Genomic DNA, 27309 nt, shown 5'->3' with positions numbered 1-27309 from the left:
GCAGGACACAGAAGGGTCGGGACCCGGCCTTCCACGAGGGACCCCCGTGCTGGGCCTCAAGACAGCGCCCCTCAGCCCTGACCCTGGAATGTGCCCACCACTCCCCACAGCCACCTGAGCCCGCCAGGCAGCCGAGGGTCTCACCTGCAGGGTGTTCATGCGCCTGCCGTTGAGGTACAAGGGGAAGCTGACGAAGTTACTGTACTTTGTCACCACATCTTGAAAAGACAAAAAGCACACGCCAACAATGAATACAGGAAGCTTCTGGATACACAATAGCTCTGGAAGCGACACAGCACACCGGACGGCTCCGGGCCCGTGGTTTCACGGGTGCGAAGCCAGAGCACGGTAGGGTGACCAGAACTCTTACGAGAACCAGGGATCTAAGGCCCCAGTCACCACACCTTCTTGGTGGCTGACATATAGGGGATTAATGGTGAATCCTGGAAACCCTCGGCACCTTGGATAAGCAGCCGGTCAGACCCGGAGAAGCCCCCCGCGAGGAAGCCCCGCTCTTGTTCTCTGTGAAGCGGGCACAGGCCAGGCCCCGGGAAGCATCTCACAACTCAGGGCCTGGGGCGGGGCTTGACGGGGAAAGCACCGCGTGCAACCACCGAGAGCGGAAGACAAGAAGCGCACCCGACAGCGCCAGCAGGCCCGGCCTCCCACGGCCGCACGGAGCCAGCAGGCCCCGGCGACCAGCCCGAGCGGCGCGCTAGCCACCGCGCTAACCACCGCGCACCCCCGCCGCCCAGGCTCCCGCTCGCCTCGGACGCGGGCCTCGCTGGCGAACTCCCTGCTGTCCGGCTTGAGGTGCAGGATGATCTTGGTCCCGGTTCTCACGCCCGAGGCTTCAGCGATTTCAAACACCCCAGACCTAAGATGTGGGAAAGAGAAAGCCAGCTGTGCACAGTGAGGCTGACGGGGCCTCCACGGCACATCCAGTCACTCTTCCTGGGACTGTCGCAAGCAGGGCCCAAGCCCACCCGCAGAGACAAGCCTGAGCACCACCATTTCTGAGCCCAACTGAGCCCACGGCTGCTGCTGTCTCCACCAGGGAGCGTGGCCGCAGGGTGTGGCTCCCCCATCACGTGTCACCTCGCGGGCTCTAGGGTCACCCAAAGCGGTCCCAATGCCGAAAAGAGCGAGCAGATGCCCAGGGACCGCCCCTAACTCGAGCTAAGCCCCCTCAACCCCGTGTTTCTGAACCTCAGGCAGAGAAACAGTTTTCAGAGGAGAAGAGAGGGGACGCACCCCCAGAAGTGCCTTGTCAAACCCTGGCCCATTTCCTCTGGGCGCCACCTTCTCAGAATTAAACAGAAATCACAGTTCTGCCTGAGGGAGACGGGCTGGGTCCGAAAGAGCCCCTCTTGCGTGCACCACCGGAGCCCCACGGCAGACAGGAGACTCCACCAGGAAAGAACTCGGAATGAAGGTTTGAGCCTATTGAGGTGCACACCTCAATTTGGCCAAGGTCCAATTCTCCTCAAACAGAGTTTCAAGATTCTTCCAGAACATCCACCCAGCAACCCTGAGAGCCACGGCCCCCAAGCCAAACCCAGGAACTCCCACAGAACAGAGTCCAGCGAGGCCGCCCTGGAGCAGAGGATGCCTGGTGCCCACCCGGTCCTAAGGCCAGCGACTCTCAAAGGAGCCCCGCCTGGCACAGGCCACACTCCAGAGCACAAACACGAGGGACAGACGGCACCGGCCATCTGCAGGGGGAAGAGTAACCGGCTCCCCAAAGAGTGTGGTTCAGGCTTCACACAGGAAGCCCAGAGGCACACTGGCACGCCATCAGGAGACTCTCACTTTCCAAGTGAAGTGCTGATACCCCAGCTGACTCGTGCAGTGCACATCAGGTGCGCCTGGCCATGGCAGCCCCAGGGAGCTCCCTGTGTGTGAAGTGAGGCCTGCTCTCATTTACTCACCCATCTGAGAGCCACTGGTAACCAGGGCTGCCCGGGTCCACTGAGCGGGAGTAGACCTCCACTCTGTCCGCCACCATGAAAGCAGAGTAGAAACCCACTCCGAACTGGCCGATGATCTTGCTGCTGGCCTCCACCTGGCTCTGCAGCGCGTCCAGAAAGGCCTGTGGCGGCGAATGCTGGTCAGACGGAGGGCAGCCCCTCCCCCCGGCAGAAGAGATGTCTGTGACTCTGTGTCCGTCCCCCTAGTGCTGGTGGGGACCACCCTTCATCCTCAAGACAATCACACTGACTGGTTTTTTACCGCATGGTCTAGCCCAGGAACTAAGGCAGGTGGCGAGGTGACCGGCCCAGAGAGCCCCAGCTGGGCAGCAGGGGGACTAGGTCTGTATCTGATTCAGAGCCCGTAAGCCTGCCTGTTGGCAGCAGGCCTGCAGGCCACACTCCCCGGTCATTGGGGTGGCAGTCTGAGCAGGCAGGGCATGGAAAGAGGGACCCCCACAGTTCTCCTGAATGTGTCTTCTGGGGTCTCCCGGATTCCAAGCTTCAAGGAGAAATGGTATATACCACATTCACGTTTGATATGGTATCAGAAGGTGCTTAATTTTTGTGACTCATACTTATCAAAGTTTCTAAGATTAAAAATGCAGTAAAACACACACACTTGTTGCTACGACGCCATCTACAATGACGAAAGTGTTCTATGTGGCCCAAAAGGGTGGCTGCGGACCACATCTGGCTACCGAGCACTCACACTGGGGCTGGTGTGCCCGAGGAACCAAACTTTAAATTACATTTAACGTAAATTCAAGCGGGCAGGTGTAGCTGGTGGCTACTGCATGCGACAGCACAGACTTTCCTTGACAGAAACAGAATCAAAACAACGGCGGGGAAGAACAGTCATGGCAACGTACTTTCTTAAAAGCAGAATTTCTGCAAGTCACTTCGGACCCAGGATTAGACCATTTCAAGTGCTTCTGTCATTTCATGGTACCGTTTTAGGCACCACACAGGCCCACAAAACCAAGGAGAGACATACAGGCAGCCCAGGGCCTCGAGCCTCCAACTTGCTGCTGGCAGAGGTCCTGTGACCACCAGCCCCTCAAACCCCCAGGGCGCGTCCTCCCCACAGAGCTGACCACCCACGGACGTGGCCTATTCTCGTGAACGGGGCTGAGGACGGAGAGGAAGGACGACCACCTCTGCGGGGCCCCTCTGCCTCAAGCAAGTCCTGAGTGATGGAGAAACACAGAGCCAGAGGGGTGCATTCCAGACTGATGGACAGGTTCGGAGCCCGAGGTCGGCCAATTTCTAGCTACAGAAAAGGTACTGAATTCTACCTCTTCATCTACAAGGAAAAGAAACCACCTCAGGGGTCCCTGTGAGGGGTAAAGCGCCCCCCCCAGCGCCAACACGGAGCTGGCACCCAAAGCCTGCTGGGTCCTGCCCTCTCTGGTCAGGGCAGCCTCGGGGACAGAGCCCTGAGCCCTGAGGGGGCAGAAAATGCAGCACCCGAGGAGGGGACCGTGGGGCAAGGGGGGATGAGGTTTACCTTTGATCCTGACCTGGCGATCGTTCCCAGGTTGGCTACCAGCTCTTCCTGTGTCATCCCGATGCCAGTGTCCTGAGGAGAGAAGCACGCTAAGCTCCAAGGCCAGCACCTGGGAGCTCGGACGGACGTGGGCGGACAGCCCCAGGGGGCAAGTGGCATCAGTTACACGTGCCAGGCAGGACTCGGGGAAGTCACAGCACACGCCATCACGGGGACCAGTCTCGGGGGCCGGGCCACACCAGAACGAACCCTGCAAGCAGAGAGACCCAGAGAGCCAAGAGACAGAGTCCAGAAACAGCTGCGAAGATTGTGTCCCTTGATTTGCGACAAAGGTTCCGAGAGAACTCGACGGGAAAGGAAGGCAGATGGCGCTGGAACCACACCCACCCTCGGCCCCCCTCACACCAGGCCCCCGGCAGCTCAGACGCGCAGAGGACGGGCAAAGACTATGGCTTCTACACGAACACATGGGGAAATCGGACCGTGGAAGAGGCAGAGATCTCTTACGTTCCTAAAAGCATGCGACAGAAGGGAAAAGTGATCAACCAGACTTCACAACAATGAAAATCTTTTGCTTTTCAAAAACCACCATGAAAATTAAAAAGCAAACCACAGACTGGGAAAAAAATACTTGCAAAGTATGTATCTGATACGGATCTTATATCCAGAATGTATAACGAAGTCTTGTAACTCAATTAAAAAAACTTGATTAAAAATGAATCAGAAAGGGGCGCCTGGGTGGCTCAGTGGGTTAAAGCCTCTGCCTTCGGCTCGGGTCATGATCCCAGGGTCCAGGGATCGAGCCCCGCGTCGGGCTCTCTGCTCAGCGGGGAGCCTGCTTCCCTTCCTCTCTCTCTGCCTGCCTCTCTGCCTACTTGTGATCTCTGTCGGTCAAATAAATGAATAAAATCTTAAAAAAAAAAAAAATGAATCAGAAAGGCGCCTGGGTGGCTCAGCTGGTTAAGCGACTGCCTCCGGCTCAGATCATGATCCTGGAGTCCCCGAATCGAGTCTGCATCAGGCGCACTGCTCAGCAGGGAGTCTGCTTCTCCCTCTTACCCTCTCCCCTCTCATGCTCTCTCTCTCTCTCTAAATAAATACAGTCTTTAAAAAAGATGAATCATGGGGTGCCTGGGTGGCTCAGTGGGTTAAGGCCTCTGCCTTCAGCTCAGGTCATGATCCCAGGGTTCTGGGATAGAGCCCCGCATCGAGCTCTCTGCTCAGCGGGGAGCCTGCTTCCTCCTCTCTCTCTGCCTGCCTCTCTGCCTACTTGTGATCTCTGTCAAATAAATAAATTAAAAAAAAAAATTCTCTAAAAAAAAAAAAAAGAATCAGAAATCTGGACATTTCACAAAATAGATACAGAAATGGCAAACACCTGACAAGATGCTCACGACTGACCATTAATCATGAGGGAAACATACATTAAAAGCCCACTGGGTGGGCACCTGGGTGGCTCAGTGGGTTAAGGCCCCTGCCTTCGGCTCAGGTCATGATCTCAGGGTCCTGGGATCGAGCCCCACGTCGGGTTCTCTGCTCAGCAGGGAGCCTGCTTCCCCCACTCTCTGCCTACTTGTGATTTCTCTCCCTCTCTCTGTTGAATAAATTAAAAAGATCTTAAAAACAACAACAACAACCCCACCGTGGGCGCCCAGGCGGCTCAGTCGGTTACGGGTCTGCCTCAGGCTTGGATCATGAGCTCTGGGTTCCGGTATTAAGCCGCACCTTGGGCTCCCTGCTTCTCCTTCTCCCTCTGCCCCCCAGTCATGCTTGCTCGCTCTCCCTCTCTAGTGCTATTAAAAAAAATAATAAAAAAAAAAAACACAAAAAAACCACACCCAGCCGCTGGAATGACCCCAATCTCTGCGGCCGACAGTAGCCGGCACTGGCAAGGACCGCAGCAGTGGCCTCCAGCCACCACTGCCAGGCAAGCACGTGGGGACACCCGCTGCGGGTAGCTGGCAGCTCCCACAGTTACACACACTCTCCTGGAGCCAGCATCCCCACTCCAGGGCATGCACCTGAGAGAAATGAAAACACCTGTCCAGAGCAGCTTTACTCCTAACACCCCAAACTGGAAACAAGCCAAAGATGTGTCATGGCGAGCGGACCCCGAGCGCGTGGCACACGTGCGGCACAATACTTCTCTGGGAGAAAACGGGACACGCACTGCACCGGGGTGAAGCTCACAGCATTCTGCAGAGGGCAAGTCAGACCAAACTGTTTCTATGGAATTCTAGAATATACAAACCTGAAGGGGCAGAGAGCACATGAGTGGTTGACAGGGGCTAGGAAGGGAGTGGAGGTCTGGGGGGAGGAATCAGGATGGCAGCGCACTTAGCAATGTGTGCACTTGAATCTGCTGATTTTTACTGTGTATAAATCGTACGTCAGTAAAGCTTCCTACGACAGCAGCAAAAACAGCACCCACAGGCAGCCCAGACGGAACGAGCCTCAAGACGGCTCGAGAGACCCCCACCAGCACCGCCCTAAGCAGCCAAACCCAGCTCCCTCGGAGGCGGCGGGAAGCCCAGGTCAGAAGCGTCCGCTCAGAGCCCCCGACGCTCATCCTTCTGCCTTGCAGGCGTCCCCCCAGTTCAGCCATCACCCCAGACCCTGAAGAAGCTGTCTCAGCAACACGGGGTCCCTCAACCACGGCTTGAGGGGTCCCCCGCTTCTGTTTTCTTTCTGACCTTGCTACATTCCAGAGGCTCTGGAAGCCCCATGCACTGCTTCATCTAAAGCAAGACCCGACCCGAACGGCGCGCTGTGACGAGACAGCACAGGAGGATATTCAATGACGCGGGGAAACGTGCATTACAGGAGGAAAACTACAGTTAAAAATGTAAAAAGGAAAAAAAAATGTAAAAAGGGGGCTCAGTTGGTTAAGCCACTGCCTTTGGCTCAGGTCATGATCCTGGAGTCCTGGGATTGAGTCGCACATCAGGCTCCTAGCTACACGGGGAGTCTGCTTCTCCCTCTGACCTTCTCCCCTCTCTCATGCTCTCTCTCTCTCAAATAAATAAACAGAATCTTTAAAAACAAAAAAATGTAAAAAGGGAACACTAAAAATAACACGTAACTTAACAACGTTTAGCTGTGTAAATAAACACAGACATCAAAAACCCATGCTAAAAGTTGTCAGCCTCAAATGACAGGGCAATTCTAAACCCGCTTTTCTTTGTGTCTGTGTTTTCCAAATTTTCTATGTTGAACAAGCATTATTTTTACAGCAAACTAAAACAAGAGTCGACAACGAAGGCAGATGGCGCGTCACTTGGAGCCTGGAGAAGGAACGAAAAAGCCCGTCCGGCTCCCCTGGCCCAGGAGCGCAGAGGGCCGGTGCCCGCAGCAGGACACCCAGAGGCCCACCTGGATGGTGATGGTGCCTTTCTCGGCGTCCGTCTGCAGGTGGATCTCCATCTCCGGCAGCGTCTGGCCTTCCGACAGCAGCTTGTGGCGCAGCTTCTCCAAGGCGTCACTGGCGTTGGAGACCAGCTCGCGTATGAACACCTGCGGGAGCGGAAAGAAGGTGCTAGCGCCGCGGGCCGTCCTGGTCAGCAGCCGCAGTGTGTGTTCCAAGTCGGGGGAGAAATGCCGAAGAATATTCCGTGTTTTAACCATAAAAATTAACCTGAAAATCAAGCAGGTGCCAACCTGGGACGGCAGCTGCACCCCGAAGAGCCCCGTGCCCCCACTTGTTGCCCGGCTCTGGACCGGGAGCCAAACTATCCCCCAACACCTGTTTCTTCTACTCCTTGAAAAGAACTCTCTGGCTTCCTTTAACAAAGGCCCACCGCGTTCGGGGAGGAAAGGGCCACATGGCGCAACCACCCGTCTGTGTCTGAGAAGCACCTTTCCCTCAAACAGACCTTCCTCCTGCAGGAGCGGGAGGAAGCGGGTGACGGGACCCAAGAGCACAGAAGCTGGAGCTCACGGGGATGCCTGAACATGCCATGCAGCAGCACAAGACCGGAAAGTACTTCCTAGAAAGTCTCTCTTAACTTCGGAGTTTTGTGCTTTACCCGTCCTCAAAATTCCCCTCTGCACTCCAGCAGTACGAGCACGGACACGACGGACCATTTGTTCTCGCTTCTCCCACGCCTCTCGCTGCCTCCCAGCCCCCGCTCTCTCCGCATGGGGCCGGGGGGCTTTGCTCCCACAGCCCCACTGTCCATCTGGTGGCCACCCACCAGGTGACACGGTAACACAGGGCCACCGAGCATACCGCCACCCCCACAGAAGTGAACCTCAGGGCCCCCACGCCAGTATCGAGGGGTGGGGGCGGGAGAGGAGGGATTCTAAACCATCAGCAAAAAATACCTCCTGGAGTCAATCTAGCACAATCTTCGGGGCCTCTCCATCCATGAAACCCAAATAGATTTAATAAAAACACTTGTGTTCGTAGCTAAGATCCAGGTCTGTCCAAATCTGACGCGTTCTTACAGCTGTTATACTACCTGGCATGTTTCTAGAGCAGCATAATTTTTTTTTTTTTCCAAAAGGAAACGCCACTAGCAGCGGGACTGCGGAACGGACACCGCACCTCTTTCTCTGAGTACAAGGAACGGGCAACAATGTCCAGAAGCTTCTTTGTCTCAGCCTGGAACTCGTGTTTGGAAACGGAACCTGGTAATGAATCACAGACAGACGCAGTAAAATTCAGTTTCTATTTTCATGGAAGAATATATGATATAACATTCAGAAGAATGTTTCAGGTAACGATTTTAACATTCTTCAAAAGACTGAACAAAAGGGGTCCCCAGCTGGCTGAGTCAGTGCAGCGTGCGACTCCTGACCTTGGGGGTTGTGAGTTCAACCCCACCTTAGGTGTAGAGATTACTTAAAAATAAAATCTTTTAAAAAAAAAAAAGTGAAAAATGAAGTCACTGGGGCTCTCAAGCAGGAGGCGTCAGAGAGGACAAGCCAGTGGCCCCCCTCTCGCCACAGAAGGGGCAAAGGGAGCCTCCCCCACTTCCCACCGCTGAGACCTGTCGCTTTAGGACAGCTCAAGGGCCTGTTGAGGGCGGCACTTCCCAAGGACATGAGAATCAGACTGGCTCTAACAATCAGACCCTAGATTCTATTCTTCAAAACCGTGGTTTCTGGGCGCCTGGCTAGCTCAGCTGGTTAGGCGACTCCCTTTGGCTCAGGTCATGATTCCAGGATCCTGGGACTGGGCCCCACATCAGGCTCCCTGCTCAGTGGGGATTGCGCTTCTCCCTCTCCCACTGCTGCTTTGCCTGGTTGTGCTCTCTCACTCTGTCAAATAAATAAATAAAATCTTAGGGAAAAAAAAAGTTGTTTCCAAATTAATTATTCAGAAAGCAAACAAGATCTCACTTCTTAACCCAAACATCAAAGACTGTGTTGTCCTCTCATGTGAAAGTCAGAAATGGACACACGTGGGGACTGGCTCACGACTGGCCCCGGAGCCTGCTTTTCTAGACTCCTGAGCTGACAGGCCAGCTCGAGAGGGCAGGCCTGCGTCGCACGGCCAATGCCGGGTTTACACCCTGCTTCCATGATCACTAGCAGATGTGCCATGAATCACCACTCGAGAAGGGGGCCGGCCGCAAGCTCACGGGTGACCACCAGAGGGGGCAAGACACACCAGGACGGCAGCGGGCCGCTCCTGGCCAAGCCGGAAACGGAGGATGCTTTGTTTGGGGGAACCCTCCCTCCGACTAAGACCTTTAGTCTGAAGCAAGTGCGTGGCTCTATCCACCACTGCCTCTGCCTCAAGAGCTTCCCCTGCCCGGTCTCACAGTACCCTGCACGGTTTCCGTGCTGCTGATGATGGAGTGCAGGGGCTCCTCCGTCTGGCCCTCCGCCGCCTGCGAGCTGAAGAACCGCCCAGCCTGGAAGCTCGACGCCAGGCTTTGCCTGGGGCTCCTGGACAGGGCCGGGGTCCGCCGAGGACACAGAAAGGGTTTTCCTGGAAAGACAAACATGCAGGAAGAACACTGAGTAAGACATCAGAAACACGTCTGCCGGGTCCTGCAAAACCCGCTCCCGTGGGGATCTCTAAGGCAGGCCGGTGCTCAAAAGGCCCACTGTCCCCCGGGGGAAATCGAAGTGACCGGACGCTGAGCAGCAGTGGGTATCTCTGACGGGACTGGGTGCACTCGGAGTGGCAGGGCTGGACACGCGGTGGGCATGTCAGCGTACACTTTGGCGACATATCCTCACACATATCAAATTCCAAGAAGAAATCCCAACTCAGGCAGAGCTGCAGGATGTGGGCAGAAGCCTTCGTCCCCACTGCCCACGGGGGCCCCAGAGAGATCCTGCACAAACCCACCAAGTTTGCCTCGGCGCTCACAGTGTCCCAGAGCCCAAGTCACACACAGCAGCCTTCCTTACTATGTGACAATCATGAAAAAGAGGAGGAAAAAAATACAGCCCTAAGAGGGATCCAAATTTTTATGTTAATGTTCCGAACAGTCCTCACCATGTTCTAAAGAGACCTCAGTGACAGTTTTCCTTTTTGTCCAAAACTGTCAGGTTTTTTAAAAAAAAAAGCATTTTATTAATTTTTTTCTTTTTTACAGATTTTATTTTATTTTTTTAAATATTTTTATTTATTTATTTGGCAGACAGAGATCACAAGTAGGCAGAGAGGCAGGCAGAGAGAGAAGGAGGGGAAGCAGGCTCCTTGCTGAGCAGAGAGTCCGATGCGGGGCTTGATCCCAGAGACTTAACCCACTGAGCCACCCAGGCGCCCCAGATTTTATTTTTTTGAGAGAGAGCGAGAGAGGGCATGAGGTGAGGGAGAAGCAGAGGGAGAGGGAGAAGCAGTCTCTGTGCTGAGTAGGGAGTCCGATGCAGGGCTCGATCCCAGGACCCCGGGATCACGACCTTAGCTGGAGGCTGATGACTGAGCCACCCAGCTGCCCCCACAACTGTCATTTTTTTTTTAAAAATTAGTGTATTTAAAAGCTAAAAACCAGCAAATGATCTCCCCTACCTCGTACTCAGGAAGGGGGCTCACACTATCTCACATAAGTTTTCTGACTTCTTGCCCAGCAAGTGGACTGAGGAACAACAGCGAGGGAGGAAGGCAAAGCCCCCGTCCCAGCTGTCTGCAGCCTGGTGTGCAGGACAGCCACCTTCTGCGGACCCCTCCAGCCCACCCGGCAGGACGGAGCCCGCCCCAGCAGCAGCCCTTCAGGACAGCATCGCTCACGGACTCCAGGACCATCAAGCCAAAGCAGGCTTGGTTTAGTCGGTGCTTAATGCCCAAGGCTTTCCAGGAGACAGGTCAGACACTGCAGGACACTCCGTATGAAAGTCTGGACCCGCGGGAGCTGCCCCGCCTGCTGCGTACAACACACGTCCAATCAGAAAGGAATGATTCACAACGTCCAGGAAGGACCTGGAGGTTTCAAAACAACATATTGACTTGTACGTTCCTACAAGGTATAAAGACTGGCCTTTCCTTTAAGCTTATTCCTGGATTTACAAATAACATGACCTTTGCCTTTACCTCTATGCACTACACCTTAAAAATATCTAAATGAGGGCACCAGGATGGCTCAGGCAGTTAAGCCTCTGCCTCCAGCTTAGGTCATGATGCTGGGGTCCTGGGATCGAGTCCCACATTGGGCTCCACACAGAGCACAGAGTCTGCTTCTCCCTCTGCCCCTCACCCTGCTCATGCAAGCTCTCTCTCAAACAAGTGAAAATCTGTGAAAAAAAAAAAAAAGAAGTCCAAATATTCAATTTCCAAACAGTCAAATATTTAATTATCTGGGCTCACCTGCATTGTTCACTTTATCTACACAGCTTAAAAATTAAAACAACAACTTAAATAAGGGCACGTGGGTGGCTCAGTGGGTTAAGCCTCTGCCTTCGGCTCAGGTCATGATCCTGCGGCCCCAGATCGAGTCCTGCACCGGGCTTCCCGCTCAGCAGGCAGCCTGCTTCTCCCGCTGACCTTCCCCTCTCTCATGCTTTCTCTTTCTCAAATAAATTTTAAAAATCTTTAAAATTTTTTAAATAAAAACAAAGAACACATCCCACAGATTATTCCATTTTAGCACACAGAGCTCCTTATTCTTTTTAACGAACAAGTGACATCCCGCGGCAGTGGCTCCGTGTTTAGCACCCAGCTGCTGGAGGTTTAACTGCTTCCAGTCTTGTGCTGTTAGAAATAATGCCCTGTAGCGCCAGAGAGTCACCTACAGCACATCACCCTGCTTTATGGACGGTGGGAGCCGTGCGAAAGATGCGCATGTTTCACGCCCCCGTGCGCAAGAGACACAGGCAGGAGGAATGAGAAACCTGAGATCGTTTCATAGGGCTGCTGGAACGAAGCACCCCCGCCAGGCAGCTAACAACAGCCCAAACAGCCCCTCGTGGTTCTGGGGGCCAGAAGTCCACGACCAAGGTATCAGCAGGGTAGGTTCCTCCCAGAGGCTCTGAGAGGTCGGTCTACACCTCTGCCGGCTCGCTGTGCCAAGGTCACTTCCACAGTATCCAGCGGTAGCACCCTGACCTATCTTTTGGGGGCACACAATTCAAACCGTAAGAAACGGATCACCTAGAAGAAGCGTGTGCCGTTTCCCGGGCTTGCTGTGGCCACGCACCGCGGATGGTGCAGCTGAAACCACAGCAACCGTCCATCTCAAGTTCTGGAGGCCAGAAGTCTGAAATCAGAGTGTCGGCGGGGCTGGCTCCTTCTGAGACTGTGAGAAGAACCTGCCGTGGCCCCTCTCCTCGGTTCCGTAGCCTCCGGTGTCCCCCGGCTTGGACATGGTGTCGTCCCTCTCGCATGTCACTCTGTGTCCAAATCCCACCGTTTCATAAAGACACGGTCACGCTGGACCAGGGCCAGCCCTCACGGCCTCATCTTAACTTGGTCAGCGGCAAAGACCCTATTTCCAAATAAGCTCACACGGACAGGTCATGGAGGTCAGGATTTCAGCGTCTTTTTGGGAGGCAGCAACTCAACCCATAACAGGTATATGGGAACGAAAAAGAAAGAGTGAGGGGGTGGGGACAAGAGAGCAGAGCCGAGGGGAATGTGACCTTTCTGAGTACGCCCTTTTGTGTATCCAACTCTCAGAACCACGGTTCTCGCACGACCGAGGAGTAACCAGAAGCACCTGTGGGGTGCGGGGACGCAGTGAGACAGAAACCGCAACAGACGCCCAGAGCCGTTTTATGAACATAAGCACCTAAAGGACAAGAACTAACCTAAGTGGTTCAGAAAATGGTGCTGGGGGGGGGGGGTGCCTGGGTGTTCAGTTGGTTAAGCATCTGCCTTCAGCTGGGGTCATGATCCCAGGGTCCTGGATCGAGTCCCACATCAGGCTCCCTGCTCCTTGGGGAGTTTGCTTCTCCCTCCGCCTCTGTCTCTCGGGAATAAATAAAAGCTAAAAAAAAAAAACCAATCCCCCCCCCCCAAAAAAACGGTGCTGTGGCTGTCCAGTGAGCCTCCGAGAGCACCATGCACAGTCGCTGCAGCAGCATCGTCACCCCTTCTAAAACCGTCTTCGGCAGCTACTCAGCTCAGGCAAGTAAGTACCCTGTGGGTCCCGAGTCAGGAGGAAACAGTCGCCGAAGGAGGAGGGGGAGGCCTGGCGGCACCGCACTGGAAATGGATGCGAGATTCTCAAACGTGGGGGTGTGTGTGTGTGTGTGTGCACGTGTCTGGCCCGGAGGCCGGGAAACAGCAGCAGCAACGAGCACGCCTGCACAGGGAGGACAACTGTCCCAGAACGGGCCACTCCCAAGTCCCCGTCTCCAGAAACACCTCAGTCCTGGGTGAGCTGTGCTGGACGGTCACCCTTCCCGGCACCCAGACCCTGGTGTGTAAATGCCGTTCTCCGGGGCTGCCAGCGAACACAAAGATGGTGCCAGAAAGGGAGGAACGGACCCAAGGATAGGGTGCTTCAAGAGTGCACAGACTCCCAACGGGAAGGCAACCCCGAAGGAAAAATCTAGGACCGTCTGGGCAACAAGAGGGTAATGGTCCGTGCAGTAAGCTTTCAGCCAGCGAATAAACTAATTATCTGTTAGTCCGTGCTTAACTGACTTGTAAATCAACGGGGGAGAAAAGACCTCTTCCTCACGGCAGAATTAACTAGTGTCTAAGGAATGGAGGACACTGTCACCACAGGGCAAGCACAGTAGCAGCTGTGACGGGTACAAACAGCTGATGGTTTAGAAGTCCACGAGAACATTTGCACAGTCTCATAGGATCCCCCACAAGACGCCCATCGATTTCAAAGAGAAAACCAGTCGTTTGCTATGAAGTAGCTGATACCTCCTGACCAAGTGACCACAGTCACCGTCACCAGGAAGACGGGTCAATGCCCTGCAATCGTGGTAGCGTGGGAGGGCAGGGCCTCCCTCCCCCGGTCTTCCTGCCAAAAATGCCTCTCGATCTAATCATCAAACCACCACCAAACAAACCCCGTTCTAGGGCTATCCTATGAAATCACAGGCAGTACTCTTCCCGGCTGTCACAGTCCTGAAGGACACCCCCAGACTGAGGAACTATCACAGCCGGAAAGGCCCTGCAGCGCAGGTCCTGGACAGAGAAGGTTGTCGGTGGGGAACCGGGCTCAATGTGCGTAAGACGGGCCCGCGAGCGAGCACCACGGCTACTGCAGTTTCTAATCCTCGTACCATGGTGACATAAGATGCTAACTAACATCGGGAGAAACTAAGGGAAGAGGACCCTGTGTACTCCCGCTGGAGCAGCTCGGTTAAGGTACAAAATACTCCAGAACAAAAAGTTTCAAAGCAGAAAACAGCACTCTAAGGAACGTTCTTGTACGTGTGTCGTCTCATTCCTGCACGGACACACATTAGGGTACAGATCTAGAAGTGGGGTCACCGGTCCCAGGTGTCATCTCATTCCTGCACGGACATACGTCAGGGTACAGATCTACAAGTGGGGTCACCGGGTCCCAGGTTATGTCCAGTTTACACTGTGGCTGATGCTGCCAAGTCACCCTCCAGGGACTGCTGGCTCACATCCCGGCAGCAGCACGGGCGGGGGTCACCTCACACACCTGCCAAGACGGCACGCGGGAAGCTCTGGACCTCTGCCCACCTTTTTACTGTAGTTTTCATTTACGTTTCTCTTTTTTTTTTTTTTAAAGGATTTTATTTATTTGGCAGAGAGAGGTCACAAGTAGGCGGAGAGGCAGGCAGAGAGAGAGAGGGGGAAACAGGCTCCCTGCCGAGCAGAGAGCCCGATGCGGGGCTCGATCCCAGGACCCTGAGATCACGACCTGAGCCAAAGGCAGAGGCTTAACCCACTGAGCCACCCAGGCGCCCCTGCGTTTCTCTTGCTACGAACAAGACTGAGCACCTATTCATATTTTTAAACATTTTTATTTCTTTTTTTCATGATGAACTGTTGATATTCTATGACCATTTTTCTACTATAATATTTTTCTGACTGACTTGTAAGAGCACTTCATAGTTTCATGTAGTCAGTCTTCGTTGTGGTTTTCCAGTTAAGCGGTACCTAGTATGACAGTGATGACGACCGCAGGCACCAGCACACACCCTGTCCCCCATACAGAACAGCAGCCTGGCCGTGGGCCCAGGGGCTGCCTCAGTCTCCCTGCCACCAGCCCCCTCCCCGCATCCTCGTCCTGCTCGCCATTCTGGCATCTGGAGATGACATGGGCAAGATCCAGGCTCCACGTCAGCATGTCCGGGGCAGCTGGGTCCTCCAGATGCCCCCCCGTGTGCTCCTCCCGGGAGGCCCCTCATCGCCCCGACATCAGTCGGAGAACAGCGCGTCGGTGACGCCTCCGCACTCACAGTCGAGTCGCTACACGGGTTAATGGCCCGGATGCTGGGCGTGGATGACGGTGGGTTGTGGCAGAGTCATCGGGGGTCCCTCGCAGAGCTTCTAGCACCGGCACGGCTTCTGTCCCACCCTCCGGCTGGGGAGCAGGCCAAGCGCGGCCGCGGACTCCGTGACGTTGACGCAGCCGTCCTAGGCGAGGTGCGCGGCCTTCCAAAATCAGTCCTACTGGTAAAGGCCTTCCTCACGCCAAGATTCAACACCGTTTTCCTATGTCTCGCTTTCCCTACTCCTGTTTTTTTTCCCACTGAATGTGATCTTTTTGGAATGATCTGCTATTCATGATGGGAGAAACAGAAGTCCTCCTCATTAGGAAAAAAGAACAACCAACCAATCTGTATTTCCAACCAGGGCTTTCAGACTTCCCATTATAATTCCAAGACTAGAGGCATCAACAGCACTGCTGAGGGCAACTTTCCGCGCAGCCTGGACAAGTAAACCAACAGGGGACTCCGCCCAAGGCAGATACGAACACTACCTACACGCAGCTGTCTTCACGCTGCTCTACACCCTGAAGGAAACACCACAAGCCTCAGTGCCGGGCGGCAAGGACTGCGTGTTCATCTGTGCGGTGCTTTGGGGTCACACGAAGTGGGAACGATAGTTTGAATCTGACACCGCACACACCCCTGCCAGCGCTCACATTGTCTCCTCCGGCTGCAAGCACGTCCCTCTCTCCGCCCCAACTGTTTCAGGGTCCAGTGTGAGGTGCTCCCATCCCCACACCCCGTAAGCCCCCCCCCCGACCATGAATTCACAGCACTTACTTCCCATGCCACTCGCCACTCGCTCTAAGCCAGCTTGTGGCGTTTCTTTTTTTTTTTTTTTTAAAGTAGGCTCCACACAAGTGCGGAGCCTGGCTTGACCTCACCACCCTCAGATCCATACATTCGGACACGTAACCAACTCAGCCCCCCAGCCGCCCCTCTACTACTGACTTTGTTCACAGAGAACATGTCACCACCCCAGGGCAGGAACAAGTCTGTTTCTTAGAATCAAACTCAAGGAAGTCAAGAGCCCCCAAACTTCTCCCTACTCCCCAGCCTCTAGTGCAGAAGCAGCTCTCCTTCCAAACACGCTACTTTTATCACCACAAACATCACCATGCGCAGACACAGGACATTTGGTCAGTTTAGTGGTCCTGCAGGGCCATGTCTCATGAGGAAGCAAGAATTAAAAATGTAACTGCCGGGGCGCCTGGGTGGCTCAGTGGGTTAAGCCTCTGCCTTCGGCTCGGGTCATGATCTCAGAGTTCTGGGATCGAGCCCCACATCGGACTCTCTGCTCAGTGGGGAGCCTGCTTCCTCCTCTCTCTCTCTCTGCCTACTTGTGATCTCTATCTGTCAAATAAATAAATAAAAATCTTTAAAAAAAAAAAAAAATGTAACTGCCTACAGGGGCAGCCAAGGAAGGTAAAGAACTCCAAACACGCGGGGGGCTTTTTTGTTTTAATCACTCATTTCCCCTCTACATCTACCATTGTTCTTAATATGGTTGTTTGTTTGTTTTTTTAAATATTTTATTTATTTGACAGACAGAAATCACAACCAGGCAGAGAGGCAGGCAGAGAGAGAGAGGAGGAAGCAAGCTCCCCGCAGAGCAGAGAGCCAGATGCGGGGCTCGATCCCAGGACACCGGGATCATGACCTGAGCGGAAGGCAGAGGCTTTAACCCATTGAGCCACCCAGGCGCCCCTGGTTGTTTGTTTTTAAAGATTGTATTTATTTATTCACGAGAGACACACAGAGAGGCAGAGGGAGAAGCAGAGGCAAAGCAGGCTCCCCACTGAGCAGGGAGCCCAGTGTGGAACTCGATCGCAGGATCCTGGGATCATGATCTGAGCCGAAGGCAGACACTTAACCCACTGTGCCACCCAAGGACCCGTTCTTACTAGGGTTTTGCTTCATATATCGACATCTACTTTTTTAAGGATTATTTATTTATTTGACAAAGAAAGAGAGTACGTGTGCACAAACTGGGAGGGGCAGAAGGAGAGGGGAAAGCAGGCTTTCCACTGAGCAGGGAGCCCAATGTGGGGCTGAGTCCCAGGACCCTGAGATCATGACCAGAGCCAAAGGCAGACGCTTAACCGACTGAGCCCCCAGGCGCCCCTTATAATGACATCTTAAGTACTTTAGATACAAACACAGTATTTTAAACCATGAGAAACACGTAGACTGTTTTCCTGGAATTACATATCCCAATGGACAGTCTCCCTTTTTATGTGCGGGAACAGGTAAGAACAATTTAATGATTTACTGTAGAGTGCCACTTCCCGGACAGCAGGCCGAGTTACAGCCTCCACCCAAACCTCCTGTGGATCCCAACCATGGACTTCGGAACCACAACAAAGGACTGCTGAAAAGGCTCTGGAGAAAGCAAAAGCAGGCAGGTTCTGGATGAGAGCGGACACTTGGAAGAAGGGAAGAGCACAGAACGGGGACAGGTTCAACCAAGGGGGGCTGGCTGACGCACACACAATGTATGCTTTTTCTGGCCGGAAGAACCAGAGGAGAGAGTAGGGTAACCATAAAAGGTGGAAGGCGTGTGTGTGCGCAGAAAGGAGAGAGTAAGAGAAAGGGAGCCCCCAGTTTGGGGAATAAACTCTTTTAAGTCTCTGGCTGACCCCCAGAACCATGCATGTGTGGGGCAGACTGCAAACAGCCCATTAAGGATAAAAGAATCGAACGGTTCTGTTTGTGGCTGGGCTCCAACCAGTTTAATAACCCACCTGAAAACAAGAACTACTCTTCAGAGGAATATAACAGAATCTAGAGACTCCACAAGGTAACGTGCACCATGTCCAGGATGCAGTAACAAGTTGCTCCACACACAGAGAAGCAGGAAAATATGACCCCGACGCAAGAGAAGGGTCAATCAATGGCGACTGGTGCCAAGAAGATTCAGATGTTGGAATCAGAGGGTTTTAGAACAGTCATTACACTACTATATGACCTACAGCAAAATATGCTCAAAATTAAAGGTGGGGAATTTCAGAGACAAACTGTAAAAGAAGAACCAAGTGAAAATTCTAGGCATAAAAAATACAATATCTAAAATTTAAAAATTAATTAGGAGGCTTAACAACCAAGTGGAGACACCAGAGAAAAGTCTGTGAACTTGAAAATAGACTGACAGGAATTATTCAGTGTGAAACAGAGAAAAAAAGACTAAAAACAAATGAACAGGGTCTCAGGTATAGACAGAAAAAAAGAAAAAAGATATACATGTAACGAATTCCAAAAGGAGAGGAGAAAGAACAGGGCAGAAAAAAAATACTTGAAGAAATGATTGAAAATTTCCCCCAAAGTTTGTCAAAGACATCAATTTACAGACGCGAAAGCTCAGTAAACCACGAGCAGGATAATTTCAAAGAAAAGCACCCAGGCACATCATAGCCAATTGCTATTAAAATTTTTTAAAAAATTAAAAAAAAAAATCTTGGAAGCAGCCAGAGAAAAGTGACACATTACATGGAAAAATAATAATGTGAATGACAGGGGCGTCTAGGTGGCTCAGTGGGTTAAGCCTCTGCCTTCGGCTCAGGTCATGATCTCAGGGTCCTGGGATCAAGCCCCGTAACTGGCTCTCTGCTCAGCAGGGAGCCTGCTTCCCCCTCTCTCTCTGCCTGCCTCTGCCTACTTATGAACTCTGTCTGTCAAATAAATAAATAAAATCTTAAAAAAAATAATGTGAATCACAGCTAACTTGCCAGAAGACAACGGTACATCTTTAAACAGCAGACCAGCAGGAAAAGAAATGCTGTAATTCTGTAGGCTGAATGGAAATGTTACCAGATGGAAACCTGGATCTTCAAGAAAGAAGGCAGAGCATCAGAAACAGCAACCCAGATAAATATGTAAGTATTTTTCTCTTAATTTCTTTAAAATATATACAACAGAGCACCTGGGTGGCTCAGTCGGTTAAGCCTCTGCCTTTGGCTCACATCATGATTTCAGTGTCCTGGGATGGAGCCCCAATAAAACAAAATATACACAATAACTTAAGTAAAACTAAAACATTGTCTTATGGGGTGACACATAACACAACTGTCACATAAAGAACGGAGTAGAGAGAGGAAAAGCAGTCTAATACAGCTGCAAGGTTTTTACATTTTCTACAAAATACCACAATACTAATTCTAAACAAACTATGGAAAGGATGAACACTGCATTCACCAGACAAACCACTAAAAGAATGACACAAGGTGGCATAGCTAAAAAAGCATTAGATGAATTAAAATGGAATTCTAAAAAATATTTACTGAAGGGAAGAAAAGGAAGGAGAAAAAATGAGAGGAGACAATAAAACAATAGAGATAAATCCAACTATACCAAAAAATGCATTTTATATTAATGGACTAAATGTTCCAATTATTAGGCAAAGATCGTCAGAATTGATGAAGCAAGACCTAATGACATGCTGTGTACAGAACAATCACTTTAAATATAAAAACAAAAACACCGGGGTGCCTGGGTGGCTCAGTCAGGTAAGATCCATCCGACTCTTGATACTGGCTCAGGTCATGGTCTCAGGGTCATGGGATCAAGCCCTGCACCAGGCTTGTGCTCAGCACAGAACCTGCTTGGGCTATTCTCTCTTCCCTTTCCTCTGCTTCTCTCCCTCCCTCCTCAGCCCTCCTGCATACACTTTCTCAAATAAATAAAATCTTAAATAAAAAATATATATATAAAAACATAGATACACTGAAAAGGAATGGACAGAACATGAGACACCATGCACAAAGTAAGCCCATCAACGGTGGAGGGGCCATATGAATATCAGACAAAAGAGGCTTCAAAATAAGTATTACCTGAGAAAAAGAGGGATATTTCAAAATAAAAGATACAATTCATCAGGAAAGCTTAATCACAAATATGTGTCTAATAACAGAGCTTGAAAATATGACATTAAAACTAAAAGAACTAGAAGTGCCTGGGTGGCTCAGCTGGTTGGGTGACGGACTCTTGATTTCCGCTCAGGTCATCTCTCCAGGTCATGGGACCGCTTGTGTCCAGCTCCCCCCACTTGTGCTGAGCGCGAGGTCATCCTAAGATTCTCCCCCCTTTGCCCCTCCCCCAATTCTTGGCTCTTCTCTTTCTCTTGCTCTCTAAAATAAATATAAAGATCTTAAAAAAACAAAACAAACAAACAAAACAACGAGGGGTGCCTGGGTGGCTCAGTGGCTTAAGCCTCTGCCTTCGGCCCAGGTCACAAACTCACGGTCCTGGGATCGAGACCCGCGTCAAACTCTCTGCTCAGCAGGGAGCCCCCTTCACCCCCCCCCCGCCTGCCTCTCTGCCTACTTGTGTTCTCTCTCCCTCTGTCAAATAAATAAATAAAATCTTATAAAAAAAAAAAAAAGAATTACAAGAAATACACTCAGAGCTCGAGATTTAATATCCCTCTCTCCCCGAATGATAGGAGACCAAAAGAAAAAATAAATCAAGAGTCAGATTGTCTGAAATACAGTATGAAATACTTTGACTTAATGGATACTTATGGAGGGGCACCTGGGAGGCTCAGTCATTAAGCGTCTGCCTTGGGCTCAGGTCATGAACCTGGGGTCCTGGGATGGAGCCCCGCAATGGGCTCCCTGCTCCGCCGGGCCTATTTCTCCCTCTCCCAGTCTCACTGCCTGTGTTCCCTTCCCTCTCTTGCTCTCTGTCAAATAAATAAACTCTTTAAAGAGAAAAAATAAGGATACTCATAGAATACTATACCCAAGTGAAATATATAGTTCTTTTTGAAAGCATATGTTTTTTTCAAATGCACATGGTGTATTCACTAGGAAAGACCATAAAGTGGGCAGCAAATCGTAATAAATTTAGAAGGGCTCAAATCAGGGCGCCTGAATGGCTCAGTGGGTTAAAGCCTCTGCCTTCGGTTCAGGTCATGATCCCAGGGTCCCGGGATCGAGCCCCACATCGGGCTCTCTGCTCAGCAGGGGGCCTGCTTCCTCCTCTCTCTCTGTGCCTTCCTCTCTGCCTACTTGTGATTTCTGTCTGTCAAATAAATAAATGAATAAAATCTTAAAAAAAAAAAAAAAAAAAGAAGGGCTCAAATCATACTAAGTAAATTCTCTGAACACTACAGAACTAAATAAGAATCAGTAAAAACAAAGTATCCAGGAAAATATCACAAGTATCTGGGAATTAAACAACTAAATGATCTATAGGTCAAAGAAGAAATCAAAAGGAGATACTGAGCAATAATGAAAACACAGTATGTTAAAAGCTGTGGGGTCACCCGCAGAAGCACGCAGTGGGAAACTTACCGCTTCAAATACTCGGGACAGAAGACAATCCTAAAAATCGACGACCTAAGGTTTCGTCTTAGAAAAAGTACAAAGTCAATGCAAATAAAATATAAGGGAGGAAATAACAAACACCACAAATCAATGAAGCAGAAAATGAACACTGAGGAAAATTAATAAAGCCACAGCTGATTCTTGAGAAAGATCAACAGGAGTGATGGGTAAACCCCCAAACGGATCAAGAAAAGAGAGAACACCTACCCTTAACATCAGGAACGAAGGCAGGGTTATCATTACAAATTCTACAGACATTAAAAGGATAGTAAGGAAACATTCTGAACAAATTCATGGCAAAAAATTTAACAACTTAGGTAAAATGGTAAATTCCTTGAAAAAAATTTAATTTATCCAGGGTGACAGAAGATGAAACAGGAATTTTAAATTGCTTTATATCTAATAAAGAAACTGAATTTGTTTTCAAAAATATTTCTACAAATGAAAGTGCAGGCCCAAAATTTTTATTGGTGAAATATATCAAACATATGGAAGAGGCAATAACATCATTCTTTGCAAACTATTTCAGAACAGAAAAAGAGCAAATATTTCCTGACAAGTTTTATGATAACAGCATAACCCTAATTATCAAAGTCTGCCAGAGACTTTGATTACACATGCACAATAAAGAATAAGCGATCAATATCCCTTATGAACATAGACATGGAGATCCTTAATAAAAAATTAGCCAATCAAGGGGTGCCTGGGTGGCTCAGGTGGTGATCACAGGGTTCTGAGATCAAGCCCCGCATCAGGCTCCCTGCTCCGTGGGAAGCCCACTCCCCCTGCTTGTGTTCCCTCTCTCACTATCTCTCTCTGTGTCAAATAAATAAATAAAATCTTTAAAAAAAATTAGCCAATCAGGGGCGCCTGGGTGGCTCAGTGGGTTAAGCCTCTGCCTTCGGCTCAGGTCATGATCTCAGGGTCCTGGGATCGAGCCCCACACATTGGGGTCTCTGCTCAGCAGGGAGCCTGCTTCCCCCTCTCTCTCTACTTGTGATCTCTCTCTCTCTGTCAAATAAATAAATAAAATCTTCAAAAAAAAATTAGCCAATCAAGCAAAACGTAAAAATGGTACTACATCATGACCAAGCAGGTTTATCCCAGGGATGCAAGCCATTTAGCACTAGCCATCAATGAAGTAATTTGCTATACGAACAAGCAACAGCAGAAGAAATGGCACCAACAGGCTCCGGATGAAGAGCAATGGAGAGCGGCGCTGTGGCCGACGGCAGCGGGCAGGCACACCTGCAGGAGGCAGCAGCCCTCACTATGTCCCCAGGACTGCTGCCACTGCGGAATGCAAGCCAAAACCCCCAGAACTTTTTGGTTTTCAAAATTAATAAGGAATTCAAATATTTATGTGAAATCTGACCTCAAATATTTGCAACTACTGTTTTTTTTTAATATTTGGGCCAAACCAAACACAATTTGCTTATAGCCAGAATTAGCCTGTGATTGCTAGTCTGCAAGTCTTCTCTAATCTTCTATCTTGAAAATGAAGCCCATGAGAAAGTTTACCAGCAAAGAGAGAATGAGTAAAGCTTCAAATAAAGGCTCCTACTCCTGTTTGGTAGAAATGCATCAGGAAACAGCTTTTATGGAACTAGATGATCTTTATGACCTTGGGGTAAACAGAGGTTGGCAAACATTTCCTGGAAAGGGCAGACAGTAAATATTTTAAGCCTTCTGGGTCCTGTGGTCTCTCTTGCTCAACTCTGCCATTACAGCAGAAAGTGGCCACAAACATGTGAAAGTATAAGCATGCCTGGGCCCCAATAAAACTTTATTTACAAAAACTGGCGGTGGGCCTAACCCAACCCACAGGCCTTAGCTTACAGAACCTTGGGTGAACTACAAAGGAAAAGACTGGTATAGCTGACAAAATTAAGATTAAGAACTTCCGTTCATCAAAAAAACAAAACATGGGGCGCCTGGGTGGCTCAGTCATTAAGCGTCTGCCTTCAGCTCAGGTCATGATCCCAGGGTCCTGGGATCCAGCCCCCCATCAGACTCCCTGCTCGTGGGAGGCCTGCTTCTCCCTCTCCCACTCCCCCTGCTTGTGTTCCCTCTCTTGCTGTGTCTCTCTCCACCAAATAAATAAATAAAAACTTTTTAAAAAGGGGGAGGCACCTGGGTGGCTCAGTCAGTTAGGCATCTGCTTTCAGCTCAAGTCACTATCCCAGGGTCCTGGGAGTGAGCCCCATGTTGGGCTCCCTGCTCAGCGGAGAGTCTGCTTCTCCTTCTGCCTCTGCCTCTCCCACACTTTACCCCTCGAGCTCCAGTGCGTGTTCTCCCTCTCCTTCCCTCTCCTTCTCAAATAATCTAAAACCAAAAACAGACGCCAGGATGAACGTGGAGCAGTGAGCCGCACCTCCCTGGTGTGGTGAGGGGAACACATTTCCAGCCAATCGTTACTGAATGACAAAGGATAAAGTGATAGAAGATTAGCGCCCATAAAGAATACATACAAAAATACATAATAAGAAAAGTCAACCAATCCAGAAGAAAATACTGGGGCAAAAGACATGAATAGCATTTCACAGAAATGGAAATAAATGGCCAAGAAACCATGGAAAGAAGATGCTCAATTTCATGACCAATTCATCAAAATGCAATTAAAACCACAACTGAAACATCACTTTGTAACCATCAAATTCACAAACATTTAAAATGTCTGAAAACAGGGGGCCTGGGTGGCTCAGTAGGTTAAAGCCTCTGCCTTCAGCTCGGATCATGATCCCAGGGTCCTGGGATTGAGCCCCACATCGGGCTCTCTGCTCCGCTGGGAGCCTGCTTCCCCCTCTCTCTCTGCCTACCTCTCTGCCTACTTGTGATCTCTGTTAAATAAATAAATAAAATCTTAAAAAAAAAAAAAAAAAACCAAAAACATAAAATGTCTGAAAACCCTGAGTGTCGGTGAGGACCCAGCACAGCAGCAACTCCCTCTCGCAGAGCTGGAGAAACGCACCTCAGGACCCACACAGGAAAACCGTCACAACTGCTCGGTAACAACCCAGCAACCTCACTGAGGTCACAGCCCAGAGAACCACGCGTGTCCGCGAGGCAGGATGCCTGCGGTCACCACACGTAAGTCACACGTCTGCACCCAGGGGGACTAAGAGCGGTGGCATCTTCCCACCATGAGGGTTACGGGACAATGACACGGATGCATCTCACGGACAATCCCGCACCGCTGAGCGGGACGGTCAGTCCATGAACTTCCTGATGTGCATCTTGTAACCAAACACGCACGGTCCCAAGACAGCATTCAGCACTCTCCAGACCGGCAAAGACTGTCAGTCGGTCTGAAGATACCAAGGACTGGAGGGGACTGTGGGGCGAAGGGGGCTCATACACCCCTGACGTGGGTCAACAGCGACACGACTCTTTCTGGGAAGTAACTGCGTGTTGCTTACAAGCAGGACCACACCAAAGGATCCAGCAACTCCGTGGAAGGGCCCGACAGCAGGTCGCCGTGAAGCAGCGAAGGGACGAGCACAGTGGAAAGAACATTAAGAACCACTGAGCTACACGGTCAGCACGGCTGACGCTAAGCAAACAGAATGTCGACCCGACAAAGGCCCAGCAGAACACACACGGTGTGATTTTAACACGCTGTGTGCGTGTATCTACAAAACTGGGCACACACATATCCACTCACCCAGAAGTATAAAGAAAAGCAAAGGAATAAAAACCCAAAACTTCAGGTCAGCAGTTACCTCTAGGAGAGAGAAACAGGCGCGCATCGGGGAGGAGCACACAGGCCTTCAGGGCACGGGCGAGTTCCACTCCTTACACGGGCTATTCCACACTCACCGGATGCTTCCTCTGAAGCGCACATACCACTCTATGCGTTTCTTTGCAGGCGAAACGTCTACGGGGGAAGGGGAGGGGATGAAAGGAAAGCAAGCCCCCAGCTCTCTGGGTCACTGAACCTGCCCACAGAGAGGCCCTCACAGCCTCCTGGAAGCCCGCCTGACCTAAGCACGAGCTTCCCGCAGCGCCCCCCGGGACCGAACGTGGCCAGGGCTGGCTCTTCCTGAAGCCCAAGCCGGAGGCCAGCCTGCGGGGCGGATGGCAGGTAACCGCAGGAAAGAAGGGAATCAGGCCGGGCCCGGCAGGTTCCGTGACTCAACACTCCCCGATCGAGGCCCCGACGTGGGCACCGTGCCCCAGCTCCCACCCCGGTTAACCTTTGCCAGCTCCGACGGAGGGGCAGACGCCCACACACCCGTGATACTTCAGGGGCAACTTCCAGACAGTACTTCCGGTCGCCTGTGGGTGAGCCGCACACGGCAGCAGGGACTGGCCTGACGCTGCGGAGGGGATCTGGCCACACTGGTCAAGACGACAAATGCACACACCCTCTCTTGTCTGGCAATTCCGCGTGGGGACTTTGCTCCCTGGATATATCCCACGCACTGGAACACGGTACAGAACAGCCTGGAAACCCCTTACATGTCCCACGGGGAGGACAGGACAGCACCACGGAGCCTCCCAACGTGGAGCCACTCCTAGACTCCTAACACTACCATGTGGCTGTCAGGGAAAAAAAAAAGAAAAAAAGGAAGGCGGGAAACTGTGATGCTGTTACAGCACACCCTGCAGGGTCTGCTCAGTGACTAAAACACAGCGACAGGGGCTCACCTGTACTTACTGCGTTCACATGAACACAGGCAGATGTACGAGCGACTCCTAACCCAGACACCCTAGGAGGGCGAGGGCCAGGGCGTGGAGAAGGGGACCAAGCTGAGAGCCAGACTTCTCAGTGCACACCTTTTCAGTCAAATGTTTAATCACTTAAAATTAACAATAACTCTTTTTTAAAAAATTAATTTGAGAGAGAGCAGGAGAGACAGCATAAGCAGGGGGAGGGGCAGAGGGAACAGACCCCCCCCCGCACCACTGAGCAGGGAGCCCAACATGGGGCTCAATCCCAGGACCCCGGGCTCATGACCCGAGCCGAAGGCAGACGCTTAACCAGCTGAGCCACCCAGGCGCCCTATAATTAACACTAAAACTCTTAAAGTGGCTGTCACAAAAGACCAGCAACTTCCCAACAACTGTCAATGCTGGGGTCACACTCAGGCCTGTACAGACACACCAGATGAGGATCCAGAGTAGAAGCCCCCAGAAGGGCCAGGGGACAATGACCAGGTTGATGGTCGGCTGTAGCAGAATACATATATATATATATTAAAAAAAAAGAACACTGTGACACAGAAAAATGAGGAAATCTGTGTGCCAAGTGTCCCAATGCCACATTATCTCTGAGATACATTAAGAAATAAACCTGGCCCAGGACAGTGGTCTGCAGATGCTCTCATGATGTTTAAATACGTATGTACATGTACACGTACATGGACATTATTCTCACACACCAAGTGTATCTCTGCAAGGCCACGAAGAACCTGGTAAGGGGGCTGCCACCAGGAGGGTAACTGGTGTCTGAGGGTGGCAGTGACAAAAAGGTGCTTTTCGGTGCACACACCTGTGTGCCGTTTGAGTTCCTTGCTGTGTTTATCTATGACCTATTCACAAAATAGCCTATCTATAAAAATAATAAAAACACGGGACGCCTGGGTGGCTCAGTTGGTTAAACAGCTGCCTTCGGCTCAGGTCATGATCCCAGCGTCCTGGGATCGAGTCCCACATCGGGCTCCCTGCTCAGCGGGGAGCC

General features: G+C 51.1%; 1 protein-coding gene across 1 annotated transcript in view; it reads right to left on the bottom strand.

Annotated features, from left to right (window-relative positions):
• The window catches only part of TRAP1 (TNF receptor associated protein 1), a 53653-nt gene that overhangs the window by 14049 nt on the left and 12295 nt on the right, over positions 1 to 27309 (bottom strand). Inside the window, exons 2-8 of the mRNA XM_080830954.1 lie at positions 9254 to 9418; positions 8027 to 8109; positions 6853 to 6993; positions 3481 to 3552; positions 1932 to 2092; positions 768 to 877; positions 145 to 218 (exon numbers count right to left, since the gene is read on the bottom strand). Of these exons, the coding sequence (XP_080687080.1) occupies positions 145 to 218; positions 768 to 877; positions 1932 to 2092; positions 3481 to 3552; positions 6853 to 6993; positions 8027 to 8109; positions 9254 to 9418 (806 nt within the window). The remainder of the gene's footprint in view (positions 1 to 144; positions 219 to 767; positions 878 to 1931; positions 2093 to 3480; positions 3553 to 6852; positions 6994 to 8026; positions 8110 to 9253; positions 9419 to 27309) is intronic.

The sequence above is a fragment of the Martes martes genome, assembly GCF_963455335.1.
Source record: "Martes martes genome assembly, chromosome: 18".
Taxonomy (NCBI): Eukaryota; Metazoa; Chordata; class Mammalia; order Carnivora; family Mustelidae; genus Martes; species Martes martes.
Note: the sequence above shows the minus strand (reverse complement) of the source record. Positions and strands in the feature narration are given on the sequence as shown.